The sequence below is a fragment of the Lepidochelys kempii genome, chromosome 5, assembly GCF_965140285.1.
Source record: "Lepidochelys kempii isolate rLepKem1 chromosome 5, rLepKem1.hap1, whole genome shotgun sequence".
Classification (NCBI taxonomy): domain Eukaryota; kingdom Metazoa; phylum Chordata; order Testudines; family Cheloniidae; genus Lepidochelys; species Lepidochelys kempii.
Window position 1 is genome coordinate 4500885 of NC_136384.1, and position 27231 is coordinate 4528115.

Genomic DNA, 27231 nt, shown 5'->3' on the forward strand with positions numbered 1-27231 from the left:
AGGATGATATTCAATAAGGACAAATGCAAAGCACTCCACTTAGGAAGGAACAATCAATTGCAAACACAGAAAATGGGAAATGATTGCCTAGGAAGGAGTACTGCAGAAGGATCTGGGGGTCATAGTGGATCACAAGCTAAATATGAGTCAACAGTGTAACACTCGTGCAAAAAAAGCAAACATCATGCTGGGCTGTATTAGCGGAGAGTTGTAAGCAAGACACGAGAAGTAATTCTTCCGCTCTACTCCGCGCTGATATGGTCTCAGCTGGAATATTGTGTCCAGTTCTGGGTGCCACATTTCATGAAAGATGTGGACAAATGGGAGAAAGTCCAGAGAAGAGCAACAAAAATGATTAAAGGTCTAGAAAACATGACCTATGAGGGAAGATTGAAAAGAACTGGGTTTGTTTAGCCTGGAGAAAAGACTGAGCGGGGACATTATAACAGTTTTCAACTAGATAACAGGTTGTTACAAGAAGGAAGGAGAAAAAATTTTCTCCTTAACTTCTGAGGACTTAAATTTCAGCAAGAGTGGTTTAGATTGGACATTAGAAAAAACTTCCTAACTGTCAGGGTAGTTAAGCCCTGGAATAAATTGCCTCGGGAGACTGTGGAACCTCCATTATTGGGGATTTTTAAGAGCAGGTTGGACAAACACCTGTCAGGGATGGTCTAGAAATAGTCCTGCCATGAGTGCAGAGGACTGGACTAGATCAGTGCTTCTCAACCAGGTGTATATGTAACCCTGGGGGTACGCAGAGGTCTTCCAGGGGGCACAGCAACTCATCTAGATATTTGCCTGGTTTTCCAACAGGTTACATAAAAAGCACTAGCGAAGTTAATACAAACTATAGTTTCACACAGACAATGACTCGTTTATACTGCTCTATACACTATACACTGAAATGTAAGTACAATATTTATATTCCAATTGATTTATTTTATAAATAAATGGTAAAAATGAGAACATAAGTAATTTTTCAGTAATAATGTGCTGTGACACTTTTGTCTGATTTTGTAAACGAGTGGTTTTTACGTGAGGTGAAACTTTGGGGGTAACAAGACAAATCAGACTCCTTAAAGGGATACAGTAGCCTGAAAAGGTTGAGAGCCACTGGACCAGATGACCTCTCGAGGTCCTTTCCAGTTCTACGATTCTATGATTACACAACCCAGTCTCATTCGCCATCCACCCTGTACATTGAAAGAAGCCGAGGCCCTGCAGAAAAATCAGAATGCATTGTAATGCACACGCACAAATGGGCAGAATTAAGGTTGTACAGGCTTCAGTAGCAGTACCAAGTGCTCAGTTTCTGTGAAAATCAGGCTACTTATTTGGGTGCCTAAATATGTATTTAAGGGCCTAAGTCCAGGCACCCAAATTTGAGAATATTGGCTTTAACCTCTAGCTGTAAAATGGAGATAATGATATCCACAGGAAAGTTGTGAGGCTAAATGACTGAACATTTCTAACCCCCCCTGAGATCTTTGAATGGACAGCGCTATGGAAGTGTTAAGAGGGAGGAGGAGGATACAGGCTAAACACTTCAACTGGGGGAGGAGAATCCATGTGGAAATACTACAGCTCATTTATAACACCTTCCCCAAAACTTTGTAAACTAAACTTCCCCTTGTGGAGAAGTTCCATAGGATCAAAGTGGGAAGTTATCTCCTTTCTACAAGATTTGTGATCCATCCTATGTAATTTAACAAGTAGGGCCCTGTTTCTGCGAGGTACTTAAGTATGTGCCTATCTTTAGTCTCATTAATTAGTCCATTGATTTCAGTTTCATAGATTTTAAAGCCAGAAAGCACCATTAGATTATCTAGTCTGCCCTCCTGTGTGTCCAGCCAAAGAATTTCATCCAGTTATTTCTATATTGGCCCCAGTAATGTGTGTTTGACAAAAGTGACCTTCCAAAAAGCCAGCTAGTCATCCTCTGAAGATTGAGAGCTGGCAAATCTACCCCTTCCCTTGGTAGTCTGTTCCAATGGCCAATCACCCTCCCTGTTAAATGTGAATGCCAATGCTCTTTTGTTTAAAGCTAGTGATGGGCTTAAGCACCGTTCTAAATATGGGTTTCTATCCCGGCTATAGTGTTCTGTAGGGTGGGTCACAAAACCAATAGGAAGGAGATCATCCTCTATTAAGTTCCACAGGACCCTAATGACTCCATTTCTATTAAATTCTTTAGGGCTTTTCCATAATGCATAATACTTGTCTGAAATCCCAAACTGTTAGCTAAGTCTGAAAGTCAATGAAGGAAGCAAGAAAGCATAACTGAGAAGCAGGGGATGTTTTAAGAGGTCTCAGCAATATATTGTTCTTTTCTGTCAATGCAGAACAGACGCAGTGAACAGTGGAAGCAAATGCTGGATACAGACAAAGGCATTTAAGCAACTGATGGGACTAAAACAGCTGTCGTCTATCGTAACTCTGCAATGGAAAGTGCCAATCGAGGAAACAGGCAGAAAAATCACAACCTCTACAATGAAAGTGCATCATTATTGTAATGGAATGCTTATCATCTGATATGTGTTATTAAAGTAACCGCCAAAGGACCCAGGTTGGATTGGGCCCCCACTGAGCTGGGCTCTGTAAAAAACACATAGGAAGACACAGCACCTTCCCCGAACATGTCAGTGAACATTCCCCCGCCTCTCTCATTGTTGTGCAGGGTATTTGAGGCCTCAACATGATTTAAAACCTAGTTCAGTCACGTCTACGCTACAGGAAACGCAGCGTGTTTAATTGCCCTAGCTTGTTGGAACTGTGTCCTGCAATGCAGGAGCTTTTTACGGTGAAAATGGGGCTCCAAAGAGACATTTTTGTACCTGGACACTGAGTAGAGAAAGAAAAGACAGTCAGAGAGGAGGAATTTACCCCTGAGGAACTTTAACCCCAATTTAAAGCCTGCAATTATACATTCATTGACTCCTCCAGATAAGTTATGGTAACATCCTATTTGCATCAAAGATGCATGATTGAGTATTAAAATCTCCACATGAAAATTGCAATCGTTTAGACTGTGCAAAGGAAGCTAATTTGGGAAATGCTGCTGGATATTTTTCCAGACTATAAAATCCTTTGGCGGCTGGCTCGCTGGCATAGTTATTGCTTCCTATTTTATTTTCAACACTAAGCCCTTGGAGTGAGCTGAGCAGCTGGTGATCTAGCAGATGATATACAGAGCCTCACAGGTGCCGACTTTTAGTTTTCCCCAGGGGTGCTCTACCCCGCTCTGCCCCGAGGCCCCACTCATACTCCGTTCCTTCCTCAAGGCTCCGCCCTCGCTCCATCTCTTCCTGCCCCTACTCCACCCCCACCCCCGAAGCCACGCCCTCACTCCACACCCTCCCCAAGGTCCTGCTCTCACTCAGTCCTCTTCCAGTCTCTACTCCACCCCCTCCCCGAGGCCCCCACCCACCCACCATTTGCTGCTCTCCACCCTCCCCCAAGCCCCTCCCCAAGATGCCAAACAGCCATTTGGCAGCAGCTGCCGATAAGCTATTTGGTGGTGCCCCAAATTAGCTAATCAGGGGTGCCGCCAAACAGCTGATTGCCACTGCCTCAGAACAGCTGTGGCTGGTGGGTGCTGAGCACCCTTTTTTTCCCCATGGGTTCTCCAGTCCCAGAGCACCCATGGAATCGGCGCCTATGCAGAGCCTGAAACATTCCTGGTTTAGTCTGAACTCCCCTGACCAAACTGTCAGCAAATGCAATGTTCCCATATATGATTATCTGGTGCCTCAATGCTAGGGTGAGGGCCATACTACGAGGTAGATTCCCGCCTCTATTCTGACTCCTTTGTGCTCCTGGAACCTGGTCAGACCTGATGAAAATCAACCCAGTGTGAGGGAGTTCTCAGCTGGCTCCTATGCCCACCCCCTCACAGCCTCAGTGTAGACACTTTGAGTCACAATTAACCTACGGCAGTAACTGGGGAAATTTGCTCAAGTGCAAGGGAACCAAAGTAACTGTGACCAGGTGCCAAACTCTAGGACTGTGTGTGGAGGTACAGAGCTATTCTGCTGACCCCCTCTGGCAACCTGACCAGAAAGATCTCATTAGCTCCAATTAATGAGTTTAAAAGATTGTGACTCTATATGAGGCAGAGAAGAAGATCCTGTAAGGAGAAACCATAGGAACAGCCATTTAAAGAGAACAGGCTAGAGTTGATACAAGTTAAGAATAAAGGAAACTTCCCCAGGAAATGGGCAGGGGGTGTTTGGACAATAACTCATTGTGTGTGTGTGTGCTGTGTTGAGAACCCATTTCTGGCAACAAAGCTGGAGAGGCAAACTGCAGAAGGTACATATACAGCTGCCTGATCTCCTCTTCGATGTCCTTTCAAGGATTTCCCAAGGCAGAAATAGATTCATAAATTTTAAGGCCAAAGGGACCATTACGCTCATCCATTGTGACCTTCTGCGTAATACAGGCCAGAGCCTCCCACTTAGAAAACGCATCAAGCCCATAACTTCTGTTTGCACTCCAGCGTATCTTTTAGAAAACCATTCAGTCTAGATTTAAAGACTTCAAGTGATGATGAATCCACCACATTCCTAAGGAAGTTGTTCCAACGGCTAATTATCCTCACAGGCAAAAGTGTGTCTTATTTCGAGTGTGAATTTGTCTAGCTTCAGCTTCCACCCACTGGATCTTGTTCTGCCTTTTTCTGCTATTTTAAAGGGCTATCTGCTCCCCATGTGGGCACTTATAGACAGCGATCAAGTCACCTCTTAACCTTGTCTTAGAAAAACTAAATAGAATGAGATTACGACAGGGTCTACACTACAAAGTTATGTTTCAGAATAGTGATGCTTTTGCCAGGGACAGAACAGGAATGGAGTCTTAGAATTTAGTAAGTAATCTAGCTAGAGATGCGTTAGATTATGATTTCTTTAAATGGCTGAGAAATTAAGCTGTGCTGAATGGAATGTATATTCCTGTTTTTGTGTCTTTGTGTAACTTTTGTAACTAGAGGGATTCTCTATGTTTTGAATCTAATTACCCTGTAAGGTATTCACCATCCTGATTTCACAGAGGTGATTCTTTTTATTGTTACTCCTTTTTTACTGTTATTTCTATTAAAATTCTTCTTTTCAAGAACTGAATGCTTTTTTTCATTGTTCTTAAGATCCAAGGGTTTGGGTCTGTGGTCACCTATGCAAATTGGTGAGGATTTTTACCAAATCTTCCCCAGGAAGTGGGGTGCAAGGGTTGGGAGGATTTTGGGGGGAAAGACGTTTCCAAACAATGCTTTCCTAATAAAAATAAACCCAGATAAACGTTTGGTGGTGGCAGTGGAAGTATGCTCAAATAAATTTGTTAGTCTCTAAGGTGCCACAAGTACTCCTGTTCTTTTTACTACAAAGTTAGATCGACATGAGCCGCCTTGTGCGTATGTCTACTTTTATATTTGTCTCTGACCTAGGTTAGGTCTCCATTATGTTGACACAGTAACATCACCTCCCCGAGCGGCACTGTGTCATGGTTGATGTACAGAAGTCTATGCATCATAAATATAGACACTGCATTTCCAATGTCAACCCTAATAGTCCTCCAGCAGTTGTCCCACAATGCCTGACACTGACCACTCTGGTCACTATTGTGAACTCTACTGCCCAGGGGCCATGGAGACTGGAAGTTCCCCTGCCCCCATTCTGGTGCTGTGTATAAGAAATGTGACCATTTATATCCCTGTTATTCAATTTCTCTAAGTCTTGTGCAAAGTATGTCATGAAAGGTATCGATGGAAAAGTTACAATTTGCTAAGTATGACTATCCTGTTTATATGCATGTATCCTCTTGGTACCGGAAGTTATGATGATTGGCTGGGTACTTGTATCTTAAACATGTGTTGTACATGCAGCAGTACAACAAAAAGAGGCAGGCAGCGGGGCCCAGACGGAGCTGTTTGTTCATACGCGCAGGGATGTCCCTTGAATCTTCCATGAAAGTTTCATCGAGATCTCTCATGGAGGTACTCTGCAATCCTCTGCCAAGGGCTTCTAGGGATGGCAGCCTTATTTCTTCCTCCGTCGTAGGACACTTTCCCACCCCACTCAGTGATAACTCAAGCCAGCACATTGCAGCATACAAGCTAGCAGCATATGGAGCTTAGCAGCTTCGGGACACCAGAAGCACCTGTGCCCTCTGTGCCTTTGTTACCCTCAGGAGTGAGATACCAGCTAAAACCACCACCACCTGTGGAAAAGGGTGCTAGTATTTAGCCACTGCCCTATACTCATAGTTTCATGCAACTGAGCAAACTCCCTCCTCATTTCCCTCAGTCCTCCTGGGCCACACTCACCCTGGCTGGTGCTGTGACTGGGGCTATCACAAGCTCTCCAAAGCAGAAGTGTCTATAAGCATGTCTTGTTTGAAACTTTAGAAGAGCATGGGAAGGAAGTTCTGAAACTTAACTTTCACTTTCCGTTGTGACTAGACTGACAACGGTACCTCTGTGTGTTTTATCCGTAGCTGCTGCTGTTGCATCCTGGAGGAGTTCATCCACACCCACAGAACATCTGAGCCAGATAAGGAGGAGAAAGAAGACATGTTCCATGAGATCCTGCAAGCCAGTGTTGCATCAGACCATGAACAGAGGGCCTGGAGGACGAATACTGCAGACTGCAGAGAAGGAAAGAGCAGACAGGAGAAAGGTGCAGGAAAAGGAGAGGGAGATACACCAGGACATAATGGGGCTTCTCCAGCAGCAAACACAGATGCTGCAGACTCTTGTGGTCCTTGAGGTTCAACAAACACAGGCTCGCCTCCCTTTGCAGTCCATGGAGAGCCCCAGGAAAGCACCTCCCTACACACCCCCAGAACATTCCCTGTGGTTTCAGGGGCCCCATCCCTACCCCTACCACTCCTCCTGAAGGGACATTAAGGACAACCACAGCTTCCCATACACTGACCTGTATGAGCCAGAGCTGACATATGTGTAGCTAAAATGGACAAAAATGTTCCTTCCCCTTCTTTAAGCTCTGTTCCATACATTTAAGTTTTTAATATATTTGCTTTTAACTTGAACAGAATTTTTAAGTGATTTTGTTACTCAATAAAACTGTACAGTTTGGAAAATAATTCATCTTTAATAGTTCCCAACATATGTTGCCAAATGCTTGGCAGTAGTTAAAGCACCCACTTGCTATTGTACACTGTGGCACAACTCATAGGATCAGTGACAAACACAGTGTAATAATCAGAAATGTACAACGAGCAGCACAAAATTAATAGGTGCATTGCCAGTGTAATATTTATATTCATATAGTCATACAATTCCTAACAGGCCCCCAAACTTCAGGACCAGGTAGAGCACACAATACACCATAATGCATTACTGTGGTTCGCTGCTAAAGTGACCTTCCAAAGGCTCCCTGAGCTTGATAGCTCTGTGTGTAGCCGTTCTGAAAGTGCTTGTGTCTGTCTGTTCAAACTCAGCAAACAGCCACTCCACCTCCACGGTGGTGGCAACTTTCCCCCCTCTGCTTCACAGATATTATGCAGGACACAGCAGGCAGCTATAACCATCGGGATCTTTTTCTCACCAAGATCCAATCTTGTGAGTTAACGATGCCGGCACCCTTTCAATCTACTAAAAACGCATTCAAATGTCATTCTGCACCTGCTGAGCTGTCAGCTGAATCTTTCCTTGGTGCTGTCAAGGTGGCCAGTGTACAGCTTCACGAGCCAGGGGAAGATTGGGTCCTTCAGGATCATTATTGGCATTTCAACATCGCCAGTGGTAATCCACCAGTCAGGAAAGAAGTCCCTGCTTGTAGCTTTCTGAGCAGTTCTCTGTTCTTAAAGATGTGAGTGTCTTGCGTTTTCCCTGACCAGCCAATACCGATGTCAGTGAAGTGTCCCCAGTGATCCACCAATGCTTGCATAACCATAGAAAAATAGCCCTTTCTGTTGATGTGGTCTGTGGCAAGGCGAGCTGGTGACAAAATAGGGATCTGCATGCTACCTATTGCTCCACTGCAGTTCAGGAACCACATTGCTGCAAATCCATCCACTATGTCCTGCACATTGCTGAGAGTCACAGTCCTGCGTAGCAGGAGACGATTAATGGCCCTGCGCACTTGCATGACACTGGTCCCTGCAGTGGATTTTCCAACTCCAAAATGATTTCCCACTGATTGGTAGCTGTGACATTGAGCCAGAAAGGGTTAAGCAACTAGTAGACTTAATGACCCAAATGCAACCTTTAAAGGCATATTAGAAAAGTATATAAATGGTAATTAGGGCTATTCCTTATAAATAGCTAACATAGCCATGTTAAATAGACTACAGCTTTGAAATGCAAACCTGTATTGTTAGAGAATTAGAGGCAATACTAATTGTATGTGTTTACGTATATCTTGTTAGATGTTAATCATGTAAACATACTGTTCCTAACTGTTGTTATATCTATTGATTCAGAGATCAAAAGGGCATCTTAACGATTAGATGAAATTTGGGTCTAATAATGTCATTGTCTACATTTCTCTTTGAAGTTTGTAGTAAACTATCTATGAACAGCTTAATAGATAATTACCTTATGCTGATGAATGCACCTAGCTACCTGTGTATACATAAGAAATAGGTCATTCTACTTCAAAGCCACTATTCTTCAGCCAAGGAATAGCTGCTATCAAGAGGCTATCATAGCCTGCCAGTGACCTATAAAAGAACTCTAGGGCCCTGATCCTGTAACTCAGATCCGCTTAAACTTCATTGGGGAAGTCTGAGTTGCAAGACTAAGGTCCCCAGTTCCAGACTGGGTCACCCAGACATTGGACTATGACCTATGGAACTAATCTTGAAAGAACTCTTTGCAACTCTAAAACTCACCGTCTCTACTATTAAACTGACCTAAGAACTCTATTGATATCTGTATGTATAATGATCTTTTAACCAATATTCTCTTTCTTTTCTTTTTAAATAATTTTTAGTTTAGTTAATAAGAATTGGCTGTAAGTGTGTATTCGGGTAAGATCTGAGATATTTATTAACCTGATGGGTAATGTGTCCGATCCTTTGGGATTGGTAGGACTTTTTATATGATGAACAAGATTTTTAGTAATCTTCCTCATATCTGACTTGGCTGTCTGGGGGGCAGCCCAAGACTGAGTTGCTTTAAGGGAGCTGTGGTTTTGGCTTCTGGGTAACCAGTAAGGTCTTGTAGAAGCTGTTTTGTTGCTGGCTTGGTGACTCTAAGTGTTAGAATAATTACCAGTTTTGGGGATTGTCTGCCCCATTCTTTGGGGTCTGCCCTGATTGAGCAATCTCAGTGTGGCGCCCTGCACCCCACCCCGGGGCCCTGGTCACAGTAGCAATCCGTCACTGCAAGTTTCCACAGTGCAATCACCACTTGTTTCTCCACTGTCAGGGCAACTCTCCTTCTGGAGTCTCCGTGCTGAAGGGTTGGGGCAAGCTCGGCACACAGATCCAGGAATGTGGCCTTGCACATCTGAAAGTTCTGCAGCCACCGTTTGTCATCCCAAGCCTGCTTTACAATGCAATCCCACCACTCAGTGCTTGTTTCTTAGGCCCAGAAGTGGCACTCCACCTTCCGCAGCTGCTCCATGAACATTACCGACAACTTTGAACTGGTTCTCACTATGTCCCTCAGCAATCTGCCCTCCAGGAAATTGCTCCCGGCTTCGGTCAGAGATGGTGGACAGAGGCAGATCCCGTGCGGGTTCATGGGATTTTCAAGATAGGCGTGAAAATTATGGGATAGAGATTCCATTATGGGGATGAAAAAACTGCATGATGGGAACTTGACCCCACGATGCCTGTCACCCCTTGCATGACTTGTTTCTGCCCCTCTATCCATTGCCAGAACTTCCCAAAATACAGTGTGTTGGATGGTGGTGAGCTGTACACTGGGATATCTACCAAGGGTGCACCACACTATGCATCAAAACAAGCACTCCTGGTGAGTAGATGTAGTGCTGATACAAAGAGCCAAGGATGTTGTGACTGGGGTCCTAGTGGGGAGCCAGCTGTTGTCACTCAATTAGGCTGAACTGCAAAGAATGGGGCAGACAATCCCCAGAAAGCTGGTGGATATTCCAATACTTAGAATCACCAAGCCAGCATAAAACAGCTTCTTTATTACCTTACTGGTTACTCAGAAGTCATTAGCAATAACATCGGTTTTATCACAAGTGTACATTTACAGTTATTTTTGTCATGCCAAGCCTTTGGTTTAGACAAATCATTCTTTGGGTCAGATTGTTCAATATCCCTCTGAATCTTTGTAGCTTTTTCTTGACCTCAGGGTCTTCCTTAACCGCTTTGGGTTTAACCGCTTCCTTGGGGTTTTGGTATTTTAGGGTTAACCTGTGGCTTTTTTTGCAAGGTTTAATCCTTCTCTTCCTCCCTGTCCAGTGGGTCAAAATCTGAACTCTTTTGATTAACAGAATCCATTGGCTGGCTGGGTGTGTCCTTTTTGCTAACAGCTACAGGCAAGTTTTTCTCCCCCCAGTCAGTCAGGTAATTGGCATCAACACAGACACTAGCCTGTTTACTGTTTTCAAATCCTCAAGCTTTACCAATTCCAAGGCTGGACTCTGTCTTAAAGAGACACCATCCATTTTCACTAGCATGTTAGACTCAAGGTTCTTTTGTCCTTCCCTTACCAAGCTCTGCTTCCACCTGGAATCAGATGTCAAGTCCACTAAGAGACTACAAGTCATATCCAAAATATCTGGAGATGAGAGTTTGCCTGCTCTCCCCTGCACCCTTGTAACCCAGTAACCAGTAACCCAATCTTTCCTCAGTTCCTGAATCACATACTGCTTACTTAAAGAACCAACATGGACACATTCATGTTCCAACAACATTGTCTCCCCAACAAGCTTGTTAAGCTTGTAAGGCTGTTTAAATTCCCTAACAATTTTTCTTTCATTTGAAACCTTTTCAAACCTATCCACACTGGGTCTTTCTAAAGCAAAGTCAGTGGACCTATACACCTCAGAAAGACTCTGGCAGTTAGGAACTGAAGCAAGTTTCCCAAACAAACTGCTGCTTTCTCTATACAGTGATTCACCCTGAGTTAACTAATTAAATCACTTCCACACCCATCAGTTGCAGCGACCTGCTTGCAAAAACTACCCTGAAGATTTTTCTCTTCAGGAATCTTTCTAAGCAACAACCCATTTTTCACAGAAATTCTGCCCATACCCTTTTCACCCAGGGCTTGCTCTAAAGCAGTGGTTCTTAACCTGGGGCGCACACACCTCCGGGGAGGGGGGGCGGGGGCAAGATGTCCTTTCTGCGGGTGCGAGACATGCCAGATTTTTTTAGAAGGTAAATCATTGAAAAAACAAATTAAGCACAGGCATGTACTGATTACTGTAATATACAAACAAAAATATATCTAGGTTTAAAGAACTGACCTACTTCAACAATTTTTGATAAGGGATGCGAGAACATATTTTGATTTTTGATAAGGGGTGCAAGAACATATTTTGAGAACCAAAGGGGTGCAAGATGCAATAAAGGTTAAGAACCACTGCTCTAAAGGAATATTTTCCTGAGCAACAACAGACTCTTTCTGGAGTTCACTTAAATCCAGAATCACCTCTGTCCCATCAGGAAGATTTTCACAAAACCCCTTTTCAGGTAAATGGCTAGACTTCATAGTCAAAAGATTAGAAGCATTCTTTTCCTTGTTACAAGTTTCTACACTGTCTGTGGGTAACAGTCAAATCACCTTCATGCTTTACTTGTGCCCTGGCTATGATATCACCCTGATCAGACAAGGCTGTCATATCTTTACCCAGCAACATGCTAGCAACAGGCAAAATAGAAGCACCAGAATCGCTTGGTCGCTGGTAGCTATTTATGACATTAACTGGACGCAACCTAGTTGCAATGTCATCATCCATAGCAGACACAAATTCAGGACCACTTCCTTCCTGGGCTTTAGTTGTATCCAGAATGAACTCGGGGTCAACTGATACATTTTCAACCATCATAGGCTGACAGGCTTCTTCTGTCTGCTTTACAGATAGAAAAGAGCTGGAGAAACATTCCCCTTTAACAGACAGCTTGCAATATCCTTTCCTTTGTCCCAGCACACATGGCTGTTCATGGACAATTGCTTGGAGGTTGGGGTCATTACCCCTAACAGACACAGGAACATTTCCTTCACTGTCACAATTCTCCACACTGGTAACAGGTAAGGTGTAGGGATACTCACGTTCCACTAACCTTGCCTTCCCAAACTGCTGATTACATAAAGCCATCAGCTCAGTCCTTGTTGAACCTCATCAGATTTCTTTTGGCCCAATCCTCTAATTTTTCTAGGGCCCTCTGTATCCTATCCCTACCCTCCAACGTATCTACCTCTCCTCCCAGTTTAGTGTCATCTGCAAACTTGCTGAGAGTGCAGTCCACACCATCCGCCAGATCATTAATGAAGACATTGAACAAAACTGGCCCCAGGACCGACCCTTGGGGCACTCCAATTGATACCGGCTGCCAACTAGACATGGAGCCATTGATCACTACCCATTGAGCCCGACAATCTAGCCAGCTTTCTATCCACCTTATCGTCCATTCATCCAGCCCATACTTCTTTAACTTAGTGGCAAGAATACTGTGGGAGACCGTGTCAAAAGCTTTGCTAAAGTCAAGGAATAACATGTCCACTGCTTTCCCCTCATCCACAGAGCCAATTATCTCGTCATAGAAGATAATTAAATTAGTCAGGCATGACTTGCCCTTGGTGAATCCATGCTGACTGTTCCTGATCACTTACCTCTCCTCTAAGTGCTTCAGAATTGATTCCTTGAGGACCTGCTCCATGATTTTTCCAGGGACTGAGGTGATGCTGACTGGCCTGTAGTTCCCCAGATCCTCCTTCTTCCCTTTTTTAAAGATGGGCACTACATTAGCCTTTTTCCAGTCATCCGGGGTCTCCCCCGATCGCCATGATTTTTCAAAGATAATGGCCAATGGCTCTGCAATCACATCCACCAACTCCTTTAGCACTCTCGGATGCAGTGCATCCAGCCCCATGGACTTGTGCTTGTCCAGATTTTCCAAATAGTCCCGAACCACTTCTTCCTCCACAGAGGGCTGGTCACCTCTACCCCATGCTGTGCTGTCCAGTAGTAGTAGTCTGCAGTAGTCTGGGAGCTGACCTGGTTCGTGAAGACAGAAGCAAAAAAAGCACTGAGTACATTAGCTTTTTCCACATCCTCTGTCACTAGGTTGCCTCCCTCATTCAGTAAGGGACCCACACTTTTCTTGACTTTCTTCTTGTTGCTAACATACCTGAAGAAACCCTTCTTGCTACTCTTAACATCTCTCGCTAGCTACACCTCCAGGTGTGATTTGGCCTTCCTGATTTCACTCCTGCATGCCTGTGCAATATTTTTATTCTCTTCCCTGGTCATTTGTCCAATCTTCCACTTCTTGTAAGCTTCTTGTTTGTGTTCAAGATCAGCAAGGATTTCACTGTTAAGCCAAGCTGGTCGCCTGCCATATTTACTATTCTTTCTATACATCGGGATGGTTTGTCCCTGTAACCTCAATAAGGATTCTTTAAAATACAGCCAGCTCTCCTGGACTCCTTTTCCCCTCATGTTATTCTCCCAGGGGATCCTGCCCATCAGTTCCCTGAGGGAGTCAAAGTCTGCTTTTCTGATGTCCAGGGTCCGTATTCTGCTGCTCTCCTTTCTTCCTTGTGTCAGGATCCTGAACTCGACTATCTCATGGTCACTGCCTCCCAGGTTCCCGTCCACTTTTGTTTCCCCTGCTAATTCTTCCCAGTTTGTGAGCAGCAGGTCTTGCATTTGTGTATAGGCACTTGAGATAACTTGAGATAGGATGTTCTTTTGTCCTCTGAATGATCAGAATACAGCATAGACAGGGACTATTGATTACATTGTCCACCCTACTCATACACAAAAACCCAAACATGATCTCCCCACATGTCTTATGAGGGTTATTTATTTTGCAGGATGTTTAACCCTTTCTAGCCATGCATCACAGATGTATCTGCACAAGGGATATACTAACTGTGGCAGCTTTATGCTGATGCAACTTGCATTGGCAAGTTTGTAGTGTAGACATGACCTAAGTCTCCCACTATAAGGCAGGTCATCCAAGCTTCCAATCATTCCTGAAGCTCTTTTTTGAACGCTTTCCAATTTGTCAACTTCCTTTTTGAAGTGTGGACACCAGAACTGTGCACAGAATTCCAGTAACGATTGCACTAATGCCATATACAGAGGTAATACCATCTCCTTCCTCTTACTTGATGTTGCCCTGAAAGTGTATCCAAGGTTCATGTTATCCTTATAGCTACAGCATTTCACTGGAATCTCATGTTGAATTGCTTGACCACTGTTACCCTTAATCCTTTTCAAGATCATTGCATTCCAGGGGGACAGTAAGCATGACCTGTATTCTTTGTTCCCAGATAATCTTGCATTTGGTTGTGTTAAAACAGATGTTGTTCAAATGAGATCAGTCTTACCAAGCAAGCTGGGTCAGCCAGTATAACTGACTTGTCCCCATCATTATGTACCTACCACTCCTCCAATTTTTGGGTCATCTGCAAATTTTACCAGCAATGATTTTGTATTTTCTTCCAGATCATTGCTAGAGACATTGAATAGCATTGGGCCCACCTAGAACAGGTCTCCGTAGGACTCCACGAGAAACTCCATCACTAGATGAGGATTTCCCATTTGCAATTACTTTTTGAGATCTATCAGCTAAGCAGTATTTAATCCATTTAATAGGAGCTAGATTGATTACGTATAGTGCTAATGTTTTTAATACATACTTATTTTTTAAATAAGTCTCCTGCATTAGAACCTCACCCATACAACACCCTGATGGAACCATTTTTCTAGACTATGTCTTGCCATGTATTATTATGGGACTGATTTAAGCATCAATTGTAAACTCAGGCTGAAGGTCTGTGAAGAGAGCAAGAGGACAGGAGTGAATGGAATGGTGTTAAAGAGGCCTCATGTAGATAAATAATTCATTCCAACCCCAGGATGTCCAGGAAGGGGGACACTAGTGTATTGTCTCACCTAGTTTTGGGAAACAACAGGTCCCTACAAGGTAGAGATTGTTATATTTGTTTTACAGAAGAGGAAACTGAGGCACGGAGTGGTTATGTGACTCAACCAAGGCGTTGCACAGTGCTTCAGTATCAGAGTTGGGAATAGAACCCAATTCCCTGCGCTAATCATGAGGCAGCCTCCCCATTTCCTTTCTGGTCCAAAACTACACTAGCGGGTATATCCTTCTCCCTCCTCCTTGACCATCCACAGCCACAACAGAGCTGCTGCCGTCACACTGCCCTGGAGAGGCAGGATTGGTGGAGCCTACACAATGTTCTTGTGTATTCTTGGGGATGTTCTTCATCCCCACTTCTCTCTACACCTCCTCCCTGGGCAACCTCATCTGCCCACGTGGTTTCTGCTGTCACTCCTGTGCCCATGATTCTCCAGCTCACCTCTCCGCCTTTGACCTTTCCCCTCCTGTCTGTATTTTGGGCCTCTCCCCCTGGGAACCCTGCCACCATCTCAAGCTCAACATGCAAAAGCCCAACAACACCTTTTCCCCACAAGTCTGATCGTCTTTTGCCGATCCTGGCAGCCAGCTGACAACCTTCATCTCACTTTTGACCCCTCGCTCTCTTCCGCACACATCCATGCTATTCCCAAACACTGCCTGCTCTTTCTCCGCAACAGCTAAACAAATCTGGCCTGCAGGGTAGACACTTATTTGTGCTTCAGGTAACCCCGGCCTCACTTACTGCACCCTCCCTGACTTTAGCCACCATGAATCTCATTATTCCCCTTCCGCGTATATAGGACTTGAATCTGTCCCATCTCTAATCTATTCCTAAGGTCTGCATTACCCACATTTGATCTGGCAGGCAGATCCACTTCAGTACTATCAGTCGGAACCCTTCTGTCTTGATATTTACAACCCAACCTGACCTCATGGCTTCTGAAGTGAAAATTAAGATGCATTTGCTCACACAAGCCTTCCTGCAATAGCATCCTCAGAAATATAGCCAGGTCACACTTCCCTGGAGATAATCAGGAAGAAAATAGGTTTAAAAACAAACTTTCTGTGCACACTCAAGCAGTATATTATGCATGGGAGTGGAGAATACAGCCCTTCGGGTGGCTTTGCTCCCCTTTATTTCTGTTCAAGCCCAGATGTCACAGTGATGGGCATGCTATAAATAGACTGAAAGCAGGAAGTACCAGAGATCCCACCAGAAAGCTGGATCTCCTGAGATTTCACTCCGATTTGTCTTACATACAAGCTTCAGACTTTGGCTGCCTCTCTGAGCTTCTCTTGGTTGGGAGTGGTAGCACCAACACCCTCTCAAGTTCCCCTTGATTTCACCCCTGCTGAGCTCTGGGCATGGACCAAAAGTCTTGGGCGGGCATGCAGATCTGCTAAATCCTTTCCTGTTTGCCCCTTTGCAGTGACCCAACAAACATCGCCCCCCATCCAGCTCCTGATCCAGGTGCGGCTCTGACTGAAGGATAAGCGGGCACGCTTTCGAGGCTGAGCGTATATTGTCATTTTCAGCTCAAGTATCCCAATCTCCCTCAAGCTGTGGGAGCTCTCGGTTGCAGTGCTTTCACAGTGCAGCTTTTCTCCTTCAGCAAGCCGGCTTAATTGAAAAGCGTTAGTCAGCACTGCCTTTCGGGCCCAGGTTCTCCTCGGTTATGAACTGTAACTACTCAGCCACCCAGGCTGTTATTTAATGAGGCAACGAGTCTGAATTATTAATCCTCTCCTGTGGGAGGATCTCGCATCTGCCTGTGCCACACAAAAGGAGATTGTGGTAGCTTGTCCCTACTCAACAAGTTTCTCTAAAACCCCAACACATGGGCTCTTTGATGGGGGCTGAGGGTTCCGGACCGGTGCAGGGCAGATGCTGAGCACCCTTACACCGCAGGGGCTAGCTTTTCAAAGGGGGTTTCGAGGTGCCCAACTTTGGACACTTAAGCAAAAATGTTCCAAATTAGGTGCCTGAAATTAGACCCTGAAATCCAGATTCAGGCAACTAAATATGGCCAGATTTTCAGAGGTGCTGAGCATCCACATCTCCCACTGAAGATCCCTGGGTCTAGCTAAGCTCTAAGCTACCTTTTCCCCCTTCCCTGACTCTTGGCCCTTTCCACAGCTAAACTCAGAGCAGACTCTGCTCTGCTCTAAGTTATGCCAGTTAGGGCAGCCCCCTAGGAACCATTCCACTTGCTGGGATTGCTGGAGCGTACTGCACTCCAGCTCTACCCCCACGCGTCATCAGCCCACCTCAAAAGGCCCCTACACATGCAGGAAGGGAGTGGGTGGCATACAGCTGGCTACACCTGGGAATTCCCCCTACATAGGAGGACTTTATGGCTGCACTATTAGGGCACTTCTCTCAGTTCTTTGCATTGCCAGAGCAGCAAAGTGGGGACTGGAACCAGGGCCTAGGATCTGCAATGGATTTTAATGGGAGTAGAGGGACCTTGGCAATTCACTGGACCGGCCCCTGTGAATGTGGCCCAAGCTGGATGTGAAGCCGTGGGGACGACATTCATTGCTCTAAGATCAGAAATAGGAGCTAAAGAAGAGCGTTTTGGAGTCTCAGCAGGTGCTGCAGGACAGCAGCCAGTCACACTGAGACAAATGCTGCTTTATTAGCAAAACGGAGTGTAGCAGGAAATGCTTCGTATTGCTGAGACGCATTGATCTGGCAGGCTGCTGTAGAACTCCTAACTCAATGGGCAGCAACTTCACAGACCCACCTCTAGCCTGCTCTGGAGGGTAAAAATAATCCTTTCGCGTCAGTTCCATCACTGTGATCAGCAAGCCATTTTATTCATCTGTGATTCCTTCCCTTGTCTCATTTGAACAATTCCCCATTGAGCCCATCAAACTAATTTGAGCAAAAGACATTTCTGTGGACAGCCTGCCAGCACAGGTGTCTTTAACTGGTTTTTCTTTGAGAGGAGACTGGTGTATCTCTCTCTCTCACACCCACACAGAGTGTGTGTTTAAAATGACAGTACGAAATGAAGCTTTGGGATAGACACCTGTCAGGGATGGTCTAGGTTCACAGGTGCTGACTTTCAGCTGTCTCCGGGGACGCACCGCCCCCACTCTGTCCCTTACCCCAAGGCCCCACCCTCACCCCGCTTCTTCCTGCCCCTGTGCCACCTGCTGCCACACGGCTCCGCCCCACCCCTTGCTGCCCCCACTCTAACCCCTCGCTCTGCCTCTTCTCACCCCTGCTCCTTCCCGTCTCCCCTAGTGCCTCCCGCCCGCTGCTGAACACCTGATTGGTGGCGGGCACAAAGTGCTGGGAGGGAGGGGGAGGTGCTGATCAGCAGGGCCCGCCGAACAGCTGTTTGGCGGGTGGCTGATGGGTGCTGAGTGCCCACTATTCTTTTCCAGCCCTGGAGCACCCACCGAGTCGGCGCCTATCTCTAGGTTTACTTGGTCCTGCCTCAGCACAGGGGATGGATCAGATGACCTCATGAAGTCTCTCCCAGGCCTACATTTCTATGATTCTAAGATGTTCAGGGCCAGGGATGTCTGCAAATTTAGATGACCACAGGATACAGAAAACATACCAGGGGAGTCTGGGATAACTGTCCTCTGCCGACAGACACACCGCCACTGGGAAAGGGAGTTACAAATTGCATCTCCTTAAGCCAGCCTGGTCCCTTGTGCTCCAGAGAGGACCCAGCAGGGAAGGCTGCTGTAATCTCTTGTAGGGGCTAAATAGGAGTCAAAGGGGCGTGCCAATTCCAAGCATCCCTCTCTGTCTGTTCTAGGCACGCCCCCTCCCCAGCGAGGCATGCCCACTTTGGGGATGTCTTTCTCCTTCCTGTTGCCACTGCCTCTGCCCTACAGCAGGGTTCCATTGCCAGGGGCCCTCCACCAAGGTCTGCACCAACAGGGGCCTAAGCAGACTCTGAACTGAATCTACCCCAGAGAAAGTAAGATGTGCACAGGGATTAGTTATGCAAAAGTTCCAGGCAAGGAAAAGCAGAGAGGCCTGAAGAGGTGCCGGCTGCCGTGCAGAAATAACTTTGCTGACTCTACCCTTGCTCCAGGAATCACTGCAGCTTGCTAACAGCTTAGTGAGGAACAGCAAAAATGTGACATTGAAGGTCCTTGCAAATTAAAAGACCAACCAATCGTTTATCTTCCCTGCCTGAACAATGTCTCTGGAGAAAGCGCCTCCAGTGTGCAGAATAATCACAGCCTGACCAGAATTAGTTACATTTTTCTAGCTGAGGCAGGTAAACAACGGAAAATGAGGCCAAATCCTGCCCGCATGTGGAAATAGCCTGCAGGACATGCCAGACTCCCAGGGTTTATGGCGCATGCTGCCCACTGGAGCAGTGAGGCCCCGTGCAGGATGCAGAGAAAGAGATCTCTAAAACCCATGGGCCTGGCTGGCCATGGGGCATGTCCTATGGATTTCTGAGCCTCTGTGTATGGGGCGAGCCCCCATTATGGTGTTCCCCTGACTCCCCCTCTACGCTGGCAGCACACAGCTCTTGCAGAGGGCAGGCACTCAGCAGGGGTTAACAGCACTCATCCCCGCATGACTAACCTCCACTGGCCCCACCCCTGTCAACAGGCCTGGCCTGCTGTTCTAAAGTTTGTCTCCTGTCCGGTAGTGAGATAAAACCGGACGTGGTTCTGTCCAGTATCGAACGGGAAATGCCATTTTGAAGAGCACCCTGCTCTGCCCCCACTAGCATGACCTCACATGCATGGTGCGATGTCATGCCAGTGGGGGCTGAGCAGTGTGCTCTTCCAAACAGCATCCTTTGTGTGTCGTGACCTCACCTGCATGGTGCGTGCAAGGTCATGTAGGCGGGGGTAGGGTCACACAGGTAGGGGCAGTCCCACTTCATTCCCAGAAATACCCGAATGGCTGGTGTTCTGGGAATGCGTGAGTGGCCACCTGACCTATCAGCCCAGCACATCCACTTCTGACCCAAGCAATCCCCCCATCCCCATTACCTCAACCTGTGCTCTCCTTCACCCGCAGGACAGAAGGGGAAGTGTCAGGCCCTGGATGCTTTGGTTCCATAGGATTCCCTTCCTCACATCCTTCCTATTTAGGGCCTGATCCTGCAGGAGCTGAGCACCCTCAAGTCATAGAGACGTCGCACAGAGTTGAGGGAGCTCGGGACCTCGCACAATTATTGAGTTAATTGGGAATGGCTGCCTTGGGAAAAGTCAGGCTATGTACTGAGGAGCCTAAAAGTGGCCTAAAAAAAGAGATTGTGTTACAGACATATAGGGAAGTGCCATTGAAGTGAGTGTTCAATTGGCCCAAACCACATCTCAGCACCATGCCTATTCAGCCAGAGTCCATCATTAAAACACACTTCAGAAGAAAAACAAAAACCAATCCCACCAAGCAGCGACAACTCCAAGGTGCAGTCATTTCCATTCTGTTAGAAGCCTACACATGTGTGTTCAGCGCGTGTTAATCTGAACTCTGCTACTGTATTTCCAGTCAGAGACCACTGCCGTTCTGCTCACTACTATCAATGATCCAGTATCACTTCATGCTGACGTTCCAGCCGGGAATCTAAGCGTTCAGCAGAGTGGAACAATTTAAAGCTGGCCATGGCTGTTACCTGTTTGATAATTGATAATCTGAGGAAATTAATGATAAAATGGGATTTAAATAGCCTCAATGACAATTAGCTCAACAGTCACATGATAGGTAATTAGCAATGACAGATAAACGTCAAAAGCAGAGGAGTGGGAAATATCCACAACAGAACTGAAAAAGGCTCAGAATTAGAGGGGCGTGGTTCTAGGTTGTTGCAGATGGAGAAACTGTGGCAGAGAGAGGTGCCTAAAGTCACCTAACAGGGCAGCGGTGGGAATACAACCCAGGTCTCCTGAGTCCCAATCCCATTCTCTATGCACTGGGCGACACTGTCTCCCCATGACCATGCTCATAGTTTTTGGAATTAAAAGTAATCTCACCCCCAATTAAATAAAATGTATGAACTGAGGGAAATGAGCTGCAATGCTTTTCTCCCCCCGGTCAGTAAAGGCCCAGAGTCACTGGCTCCTGGCAGCTGTTCAGCGGCTATGCAGAAAGAATGGGCAGTCCCAGTGCAGTTCCCTGTGGACAGGTCTCCACATTACCACTGTCACTAACACGTGATCGTCAGTTTCAGCACAGAGGCCCAGGACTGAATAGCCCCTCCAGAACAGGTTTGAGGCACACTGGCAGGGTTGGGAGTTTTTTGACTGCAGTGTAAATATAACCATAAACTATCTGGAGAGTGGCAGTCTCCCAGAAAGAAGCTGTCAGCTGAAAAACATGTTTTTATAGAGACAGGAAATCTACGCCATCAATCAAACCCTTTTTGAGCCACCGTGCAGCCTCTCTCAAATCCATACTCTACCCAAGGGATGCTCAACTCATGCATTGTGAATTTCAATACATCCCATCCTGGTTAGTGCAAGAGCAGGGTATCTGTGCACATGCATAACGGTACAAACACCTGTCCTGGAACCTCTCATATGCCACATATGGAACGGATAAGCCAATCTAGACTTTATTAGATCATTTTTGCTGGAGAAGAATGATGCAGAAATCCTCATGAGTTAAAATCCCCAGTCCATCTCCCAGCTATTCCAGATTCCTTGCAGCCTTTAGTCACAGATACAATGATTTTAAAGCTATCCCACTCACACAGATTTTAGTTTGATGTACATTTTGCAGGCTTTTTTTCCCCCTGCTGTTCGTTGCTCAAAGAGCAGAGATTTGTAATGTTCTTAAATTTTTCTGGGAAGAGTTTCAGTCATGTGGATACGAATGACTCCACAGAGGGCAGTGATTATAAGCAGGAAAATCAAAGGATGGGAAGACACAATGCTTATCCTGTACTATTCCTCTCTTTCAAAATGCTAGTCATTCTCCAGCGGTGCCCATTTCTCAACTGTTGACTAGCTTCCTACTGAGTGTCTGGAGAAAGGAAAGAGACTCTGGCTTTTGTAAGCCAGATCTCAGATCTATCTGAAAAAAAGCAGTTTGAAGAAATCCAGCAGGACCTTTTAGTGTCTCATATTGTGCTTGTATAAGAACAGGCCTTGAGGACCCAGATGGGTTGGTGGGCGGAGAGGGGGCAGATTGTCAAAAGAGGCTGCATGTCCAGTTCTGCTGTCTGCAGGCAAAACAAACAGAGAAAGGCCATTCCGGAGGCAAAACTACAAGTGGTTTGTGGGTATTTCCCTGGATCAGTTCACCCAGGGCTCCTAAAAAGGGTCATGGATGCCAAATATTGGTCAAAAGGTGTGTACACAGGCTACCCACAAGGAACTGCCCTGGATGCCTCGGCACAAAGCGCCTCTTATAGCACCAGCCGAAATGCCCATGATGCTGCGGGGCTGCTTACACTTGCCAATTGCTTTCCCAGCTCAAGCTGTTAGTCCAGGAGAAAGACGTGAAAATGAATCAGATGATCCAAAGCCAAATCCTGGCCCCTCTGAAGTCAATGGGAGTTTGGCCATTTACTGTAGTGGGATCAAGCTTTCACCCATATCTCCTAATCAACACATTCCAATGGCCACATTCTGCCCTCAGATACACCACTGTAAAAGCAGAACACCGCCACCGTCAATGGAAGTGCTGTGGATATGACAGCAGAGTTCAGTAACTGATTTTTTGTTCATATAAATAAACGCAGAAATCTTTTTCTCCCCAACTCTCTTCTCCAAATCCCCTAAACTCCTGGCACATATTGATTGCATTTTAAGGTGAAATGGTGCTTTATTTCATATAGCTGTAATTCAGCAACAAGGACGAAATTAATAAGTCAAATTCAGCCCTAACATAACTCTATTGACTCCAATAGGCATTGAAGGAACTCAGTGTCTCCCAAACAGCGGCATGTCACAAGATCAGGCTCATGCTTTGGAAATAATTTATAAGAACTACTGAATTCTCTTAAAATCCAGGGGAAATGGAACCTTTCCCTGCTCAAACCACCAGTGTTTCTATTTCACATACTAATGCACTTTGTCCAGACCACTGGGAATCTACTTCAGCTTAAAATAACCCACAAATACAACTGATGCTGTGTCTCTCTGCTGACTGACCAAAAAAAAAAAAAAGTCAACTAAACTGACATTAGACAACAGAAATAAGGTTTGAGGTGATGTGAGGCCAAGGGAGAAGAAAAGTAAAGAAAAAAAGAAGTTTTCTACCTCCCTAAGAGCATGGATATTGCCCACTGCACCAACATGGATGCTTGCTTCTCCTCTAACTTCTATTGGTGCAAATCAGGGGTAACTTCATTCCAATTATGGCAAAGGTGGTGTAAATGAGAGAAGAATCAGACCTTTTATATCTATTTTTGTCATGCTTTTAGCGGTTTTGCCTTTCTACTGCATGAAACGTTAGCTCTCTGCTGGCATCTGTCACATGGCAAACTTTCGATCTGGCATCTCCTCTAGACACCTTCTATGACTGTTAGCACTTCACTTTCAATTTTTTTTCATAATATTCATGGTGGGGGAAGGATTCAGTGGGAGCTCGGGCAGGGAGTGGGGAGGTTAACTGTGAGGGTTTGCATGGGATTGCCTGGTGTGGCGGGGAGGGGGAGGGGTTCCAGGGTAGCCAGTGGGAGGGGAGGAGTAGGGAGCACTGTGGGAGAGGTAGGGGAGTAATTTTTGCCAGGGTCAGTATTTACCTTTTGCTTCAATACATCTTGATCCTCCTTCCAACCAAAGTCACTGACTACTTATGATTCAACAACTCTTCCTACCAAAAAGGTTGAAGGAGATGTATGATGTTCCTTACACACTGACGAGTTGTACCCAATCCTGACCTGCATGCTGTGCTGCTAATGCCGTCCATTCATACTAGAATTAGCAGAGGCAGAAAACGGAGACCGGTGACATTCCTCTCCTTCTGATAGGCGCTTACATTGTGCTGCATCAGTAGAGAATGAAAAACACAGGAGCAGGACCCAGAACCTAACAGCCAGCCAGGGATACCAGATTGACTATATGCTACTTTCACATGGAGAACAATGGTTGTAGACAGAGAGGCGTATGTGTCACCGAGCATAGGAAGCACAGTGGTGAGAGAATGACAACGAAGTGGAACCACTCAGCAGCCTTGTGACAGCTTTTATAAAGATGTCCAGGCTCCTCACAGAGGAGCAATCTGTACAGAGTACGGTCAGCTTTGGGAGGAGAAGACAGAAATCATGATTTGGGCACTTTCTTCATCCCCAAAGAAGGCACCAGCAGCATGGCTGGAACTAGCATTTGCACATCCTTCTCTGCAGGGCCTCCTGTGGGTCTCCAAGCTGCAAGTTTCCAGCATAGCCTAGTCCTTAAACTGCAGATTGCTGGCTTCCAGAATATGGCAGTTGACATCTATGACTTGTAAATTACAGCTCTGTCCTGCGACATACAAACCTCACCAGGATGGGGATTCAGTTCAGATAAATACCTAAAAGCCCAGAGGATGATCCAGACTACCAAAATCTCATGGAATCTGGAAAAGTGGACTGGGAACCTGATCTCTTGGAAATTTCTGGCATTTCTTCATTCCAGGCCAGCTGGAACTCCAAATCTCTCTGTCGTTGGTACTTACAAGTCCCCCCATTACCACTGTATCTGAGCACCTCACAACTTTTAATGTATTTATCCTTACAACAGCCCTGTGAGGTAGGGCTATGCTATTATCCCCATTTCATGGACAGGGAATGGAGGTACAGAGAGACTGAGTGACTTACCCAAGGTCACAAGGAAGTCTATAGCAGAGCAGGGAATGGATCCTGGGTCTCCTGAATCTCAGTCTAGCCCCTTAAACATTAGACCACCCTTCTTCTCTAATAGGAGAGAGACAACAAAAATAAAAAACCTTATGGGGGAGGGACTGGGTGAAAGTCATGGAAGTCAGCCAAACATTTTCAAATCTCAAAGTGCTGAGTTCACATTTTAGGTCAGTTTATATTTGATCCAAACCAATTTATGTCACTACTTATTACAGGCCTGGGCATCTTCTGGAAAAGACAATGCATGTTTGAAAGAATACTTGACATTTGAAAGTAACATGATGTACCACTGGCCTCTGCTGCTGGAATTCCTCAAGTCAGCTGCTATAGAGTTCTGTGCATTTGGGTCACCAAGCAATCAGTCAGTGCTGAGGAGACATAAAGCTCAGCTCAGCCATGCTCATGCTAGAGAGAAATTACTGTATGGAACTCTTGATACAAATAAGAGTCCTGGGTAAAACTAGCAAATACAGGACTCTTGAGCAATCCAGAAAAAAACAGCTCTAGTGAAACATACTGGAGGAAAACAATGAGAGCAACATAGCTTGATTAATGTTTAAAAGTCAATGTATACAAAATCCATTTTCACCCAGTTCTACATTGATTGCCAAACAGAGATCCTATGATGCTGGAGCATCTATTGAATCTATTCCACTTCCTTATGTGCGTGCAGTCAGCCTCAGACAATAATGGATTGTATCTCAGGAAACAGAGAGCAGGTTTTCTTGCTGCTGCTCCGTGCAGCTTTAGCAGCTTCCTACAGACCTCATGTGACTGAAGAAAGGGGAAAAGAATAGAAACAATCTATTGGTTCATAACTCTGGCAGGTATAGGTTCAACTCAGATAACCCTAGATCACTGCAAAATGTATGTGCATCTAAGGTCAGTGGCATGAAAAACAGTCACCTTCGGGAGGACATTTGCAAGTTGGATAATTGAATCTGCAGCTGAGCATAGGTACTCAACTACCCAAGCTGCATGTGCAACGTTTCCCCATTGGTCTGTATTATCTGCGTTGTGGTACCCCTAAGGGCCTCACTCCAGGCTCAGAGCATCCCTGTGCTATGTGCAAACACAGAACAAATTATTATTATTGTAAATTATATGTATTGTCATAGCATCAAGGAGCCAATCATGGACTAGGCCCCCATTGTGCTAGGTGCTGGACACACACAGGATAAAGAGATGGTCCCTGCTCCAAACAGCTGACAATTTAAGTATAAGGCTCTCTCCACACTTAAACCACTATAGCTAAGCCGCGGGAGCGCTTCAGTGAAGACCCTACAGCGACAAGAGTAGCAATCGTCGCTGCAGTTCATCCACCTCCCTGAACGGTGGGAGCTAGGTCGACCTAGCGCTGTCTGCACCCGGGCTTAACTACACATCTCAGGGATGTGGATTTTATACCCCTGAGCAACATAGCTGGGTCAACCTAACTTTTTAGTGTAGGACTGGCCTAAGACAAGAGACAACGGGTCAATGCAACAAACAGATGGAGGAGCATAGGAAAATAATGAGACAATACTGACCAGCATGATAAACAGCTTTTTCAGTACACCAGCAGCCTAGTGTCTGAGGGGATGTTTTGCCTCTTTGGCACCCTCACCCGTTCTTATACCAAACACAGCTCAGCTGGCCCTGTTAGCCTGGCCCAATAATGGTGCTGTTAACACAGGCATTCATTAGCTTGTTTCTGTCTCTTCCTCTGGAGGGAAGAATGACTTTTTGTATGTTACAGTGTAAAGAACGCCAGCGCCAGGAACGGGTGTCCGCCATGAGACCTCAACGCTAGACATATTAGCAGTACAGCTGCCCTTTGCCCTCTGTCATCCCTCAAGGCCTGGCCCAGAGAATGCAATTCCTCTAGAGGACAGCAAACACGCTTTCCTTTCTTACTTCCCACTTGATTTCATTTTAAAATGTTCTTTCTGCTTCTTTTATTTTCTCCAATTTGTCTGAAGTGTCAGGCAAAGGGCCATTTTAGGAGCTGTGTTTATTTTTTAAACACCTACATTCTTGTGCTTATGGTGACAAAATTCTTTAATTTCTTCATCCACTAGATAGGAAAAGAAGCCAGAAATGTTCAACCGACTGAAACCAGATTCCTTTCAGCATTTCCCCCAAGCAAAATCAACCTGAGTTTAGTTCAGATTGAGAACCCTATACTCCTTGTGAAGTGATTCTTTTCGAAGTACCAGTAAATATGTAAGTGTAGCTCAGAGCCCAAAAGCCCAGTGTGTCCATGACAACAAAGAGATCTTTACACTTCCTCAGTACTTCACTGAGCTCCACGTCGGTGGCCTCCTGAGCCCATGAAGATTCAATGGGAGTCTTCACGGGAGAATGGGCCCACTTCCACGGAGCTCTTTGCAGGATCAGGGCATTGGGTTGTATT

General features: G+C 45.6%; 1 protein-coding gene across 2 annotated transcripts in view; it reads right to left on the minus strand.

Moving 5' to 3' along the window:
* DNAI1 (dynein axonemal intermediate chain 1) overlaps nt 1-27231 on the minus strand; it is a 275417-nt gene that overhangs the window by 31160 nt on the left and 217026 nt on the right. The window contains exon 20 of one of the 2 annotated variants that reach the window (XM_078852695.1): nt 12779-13157. The exons of the other annotated variant lie outside the window; for it this stretch is intronic. Coding sequence (XP_078708821.1) covers nt 12999-13157 — 159 coding nt within the window. The 3' untranslated portion in view covers nt 12779-12998. Of the gene's footprint in view, nt 1-12778; nt 13158-27231 lie in introns of those variants that run through there. 2 annotated transcript variants of the gene reach the window in all.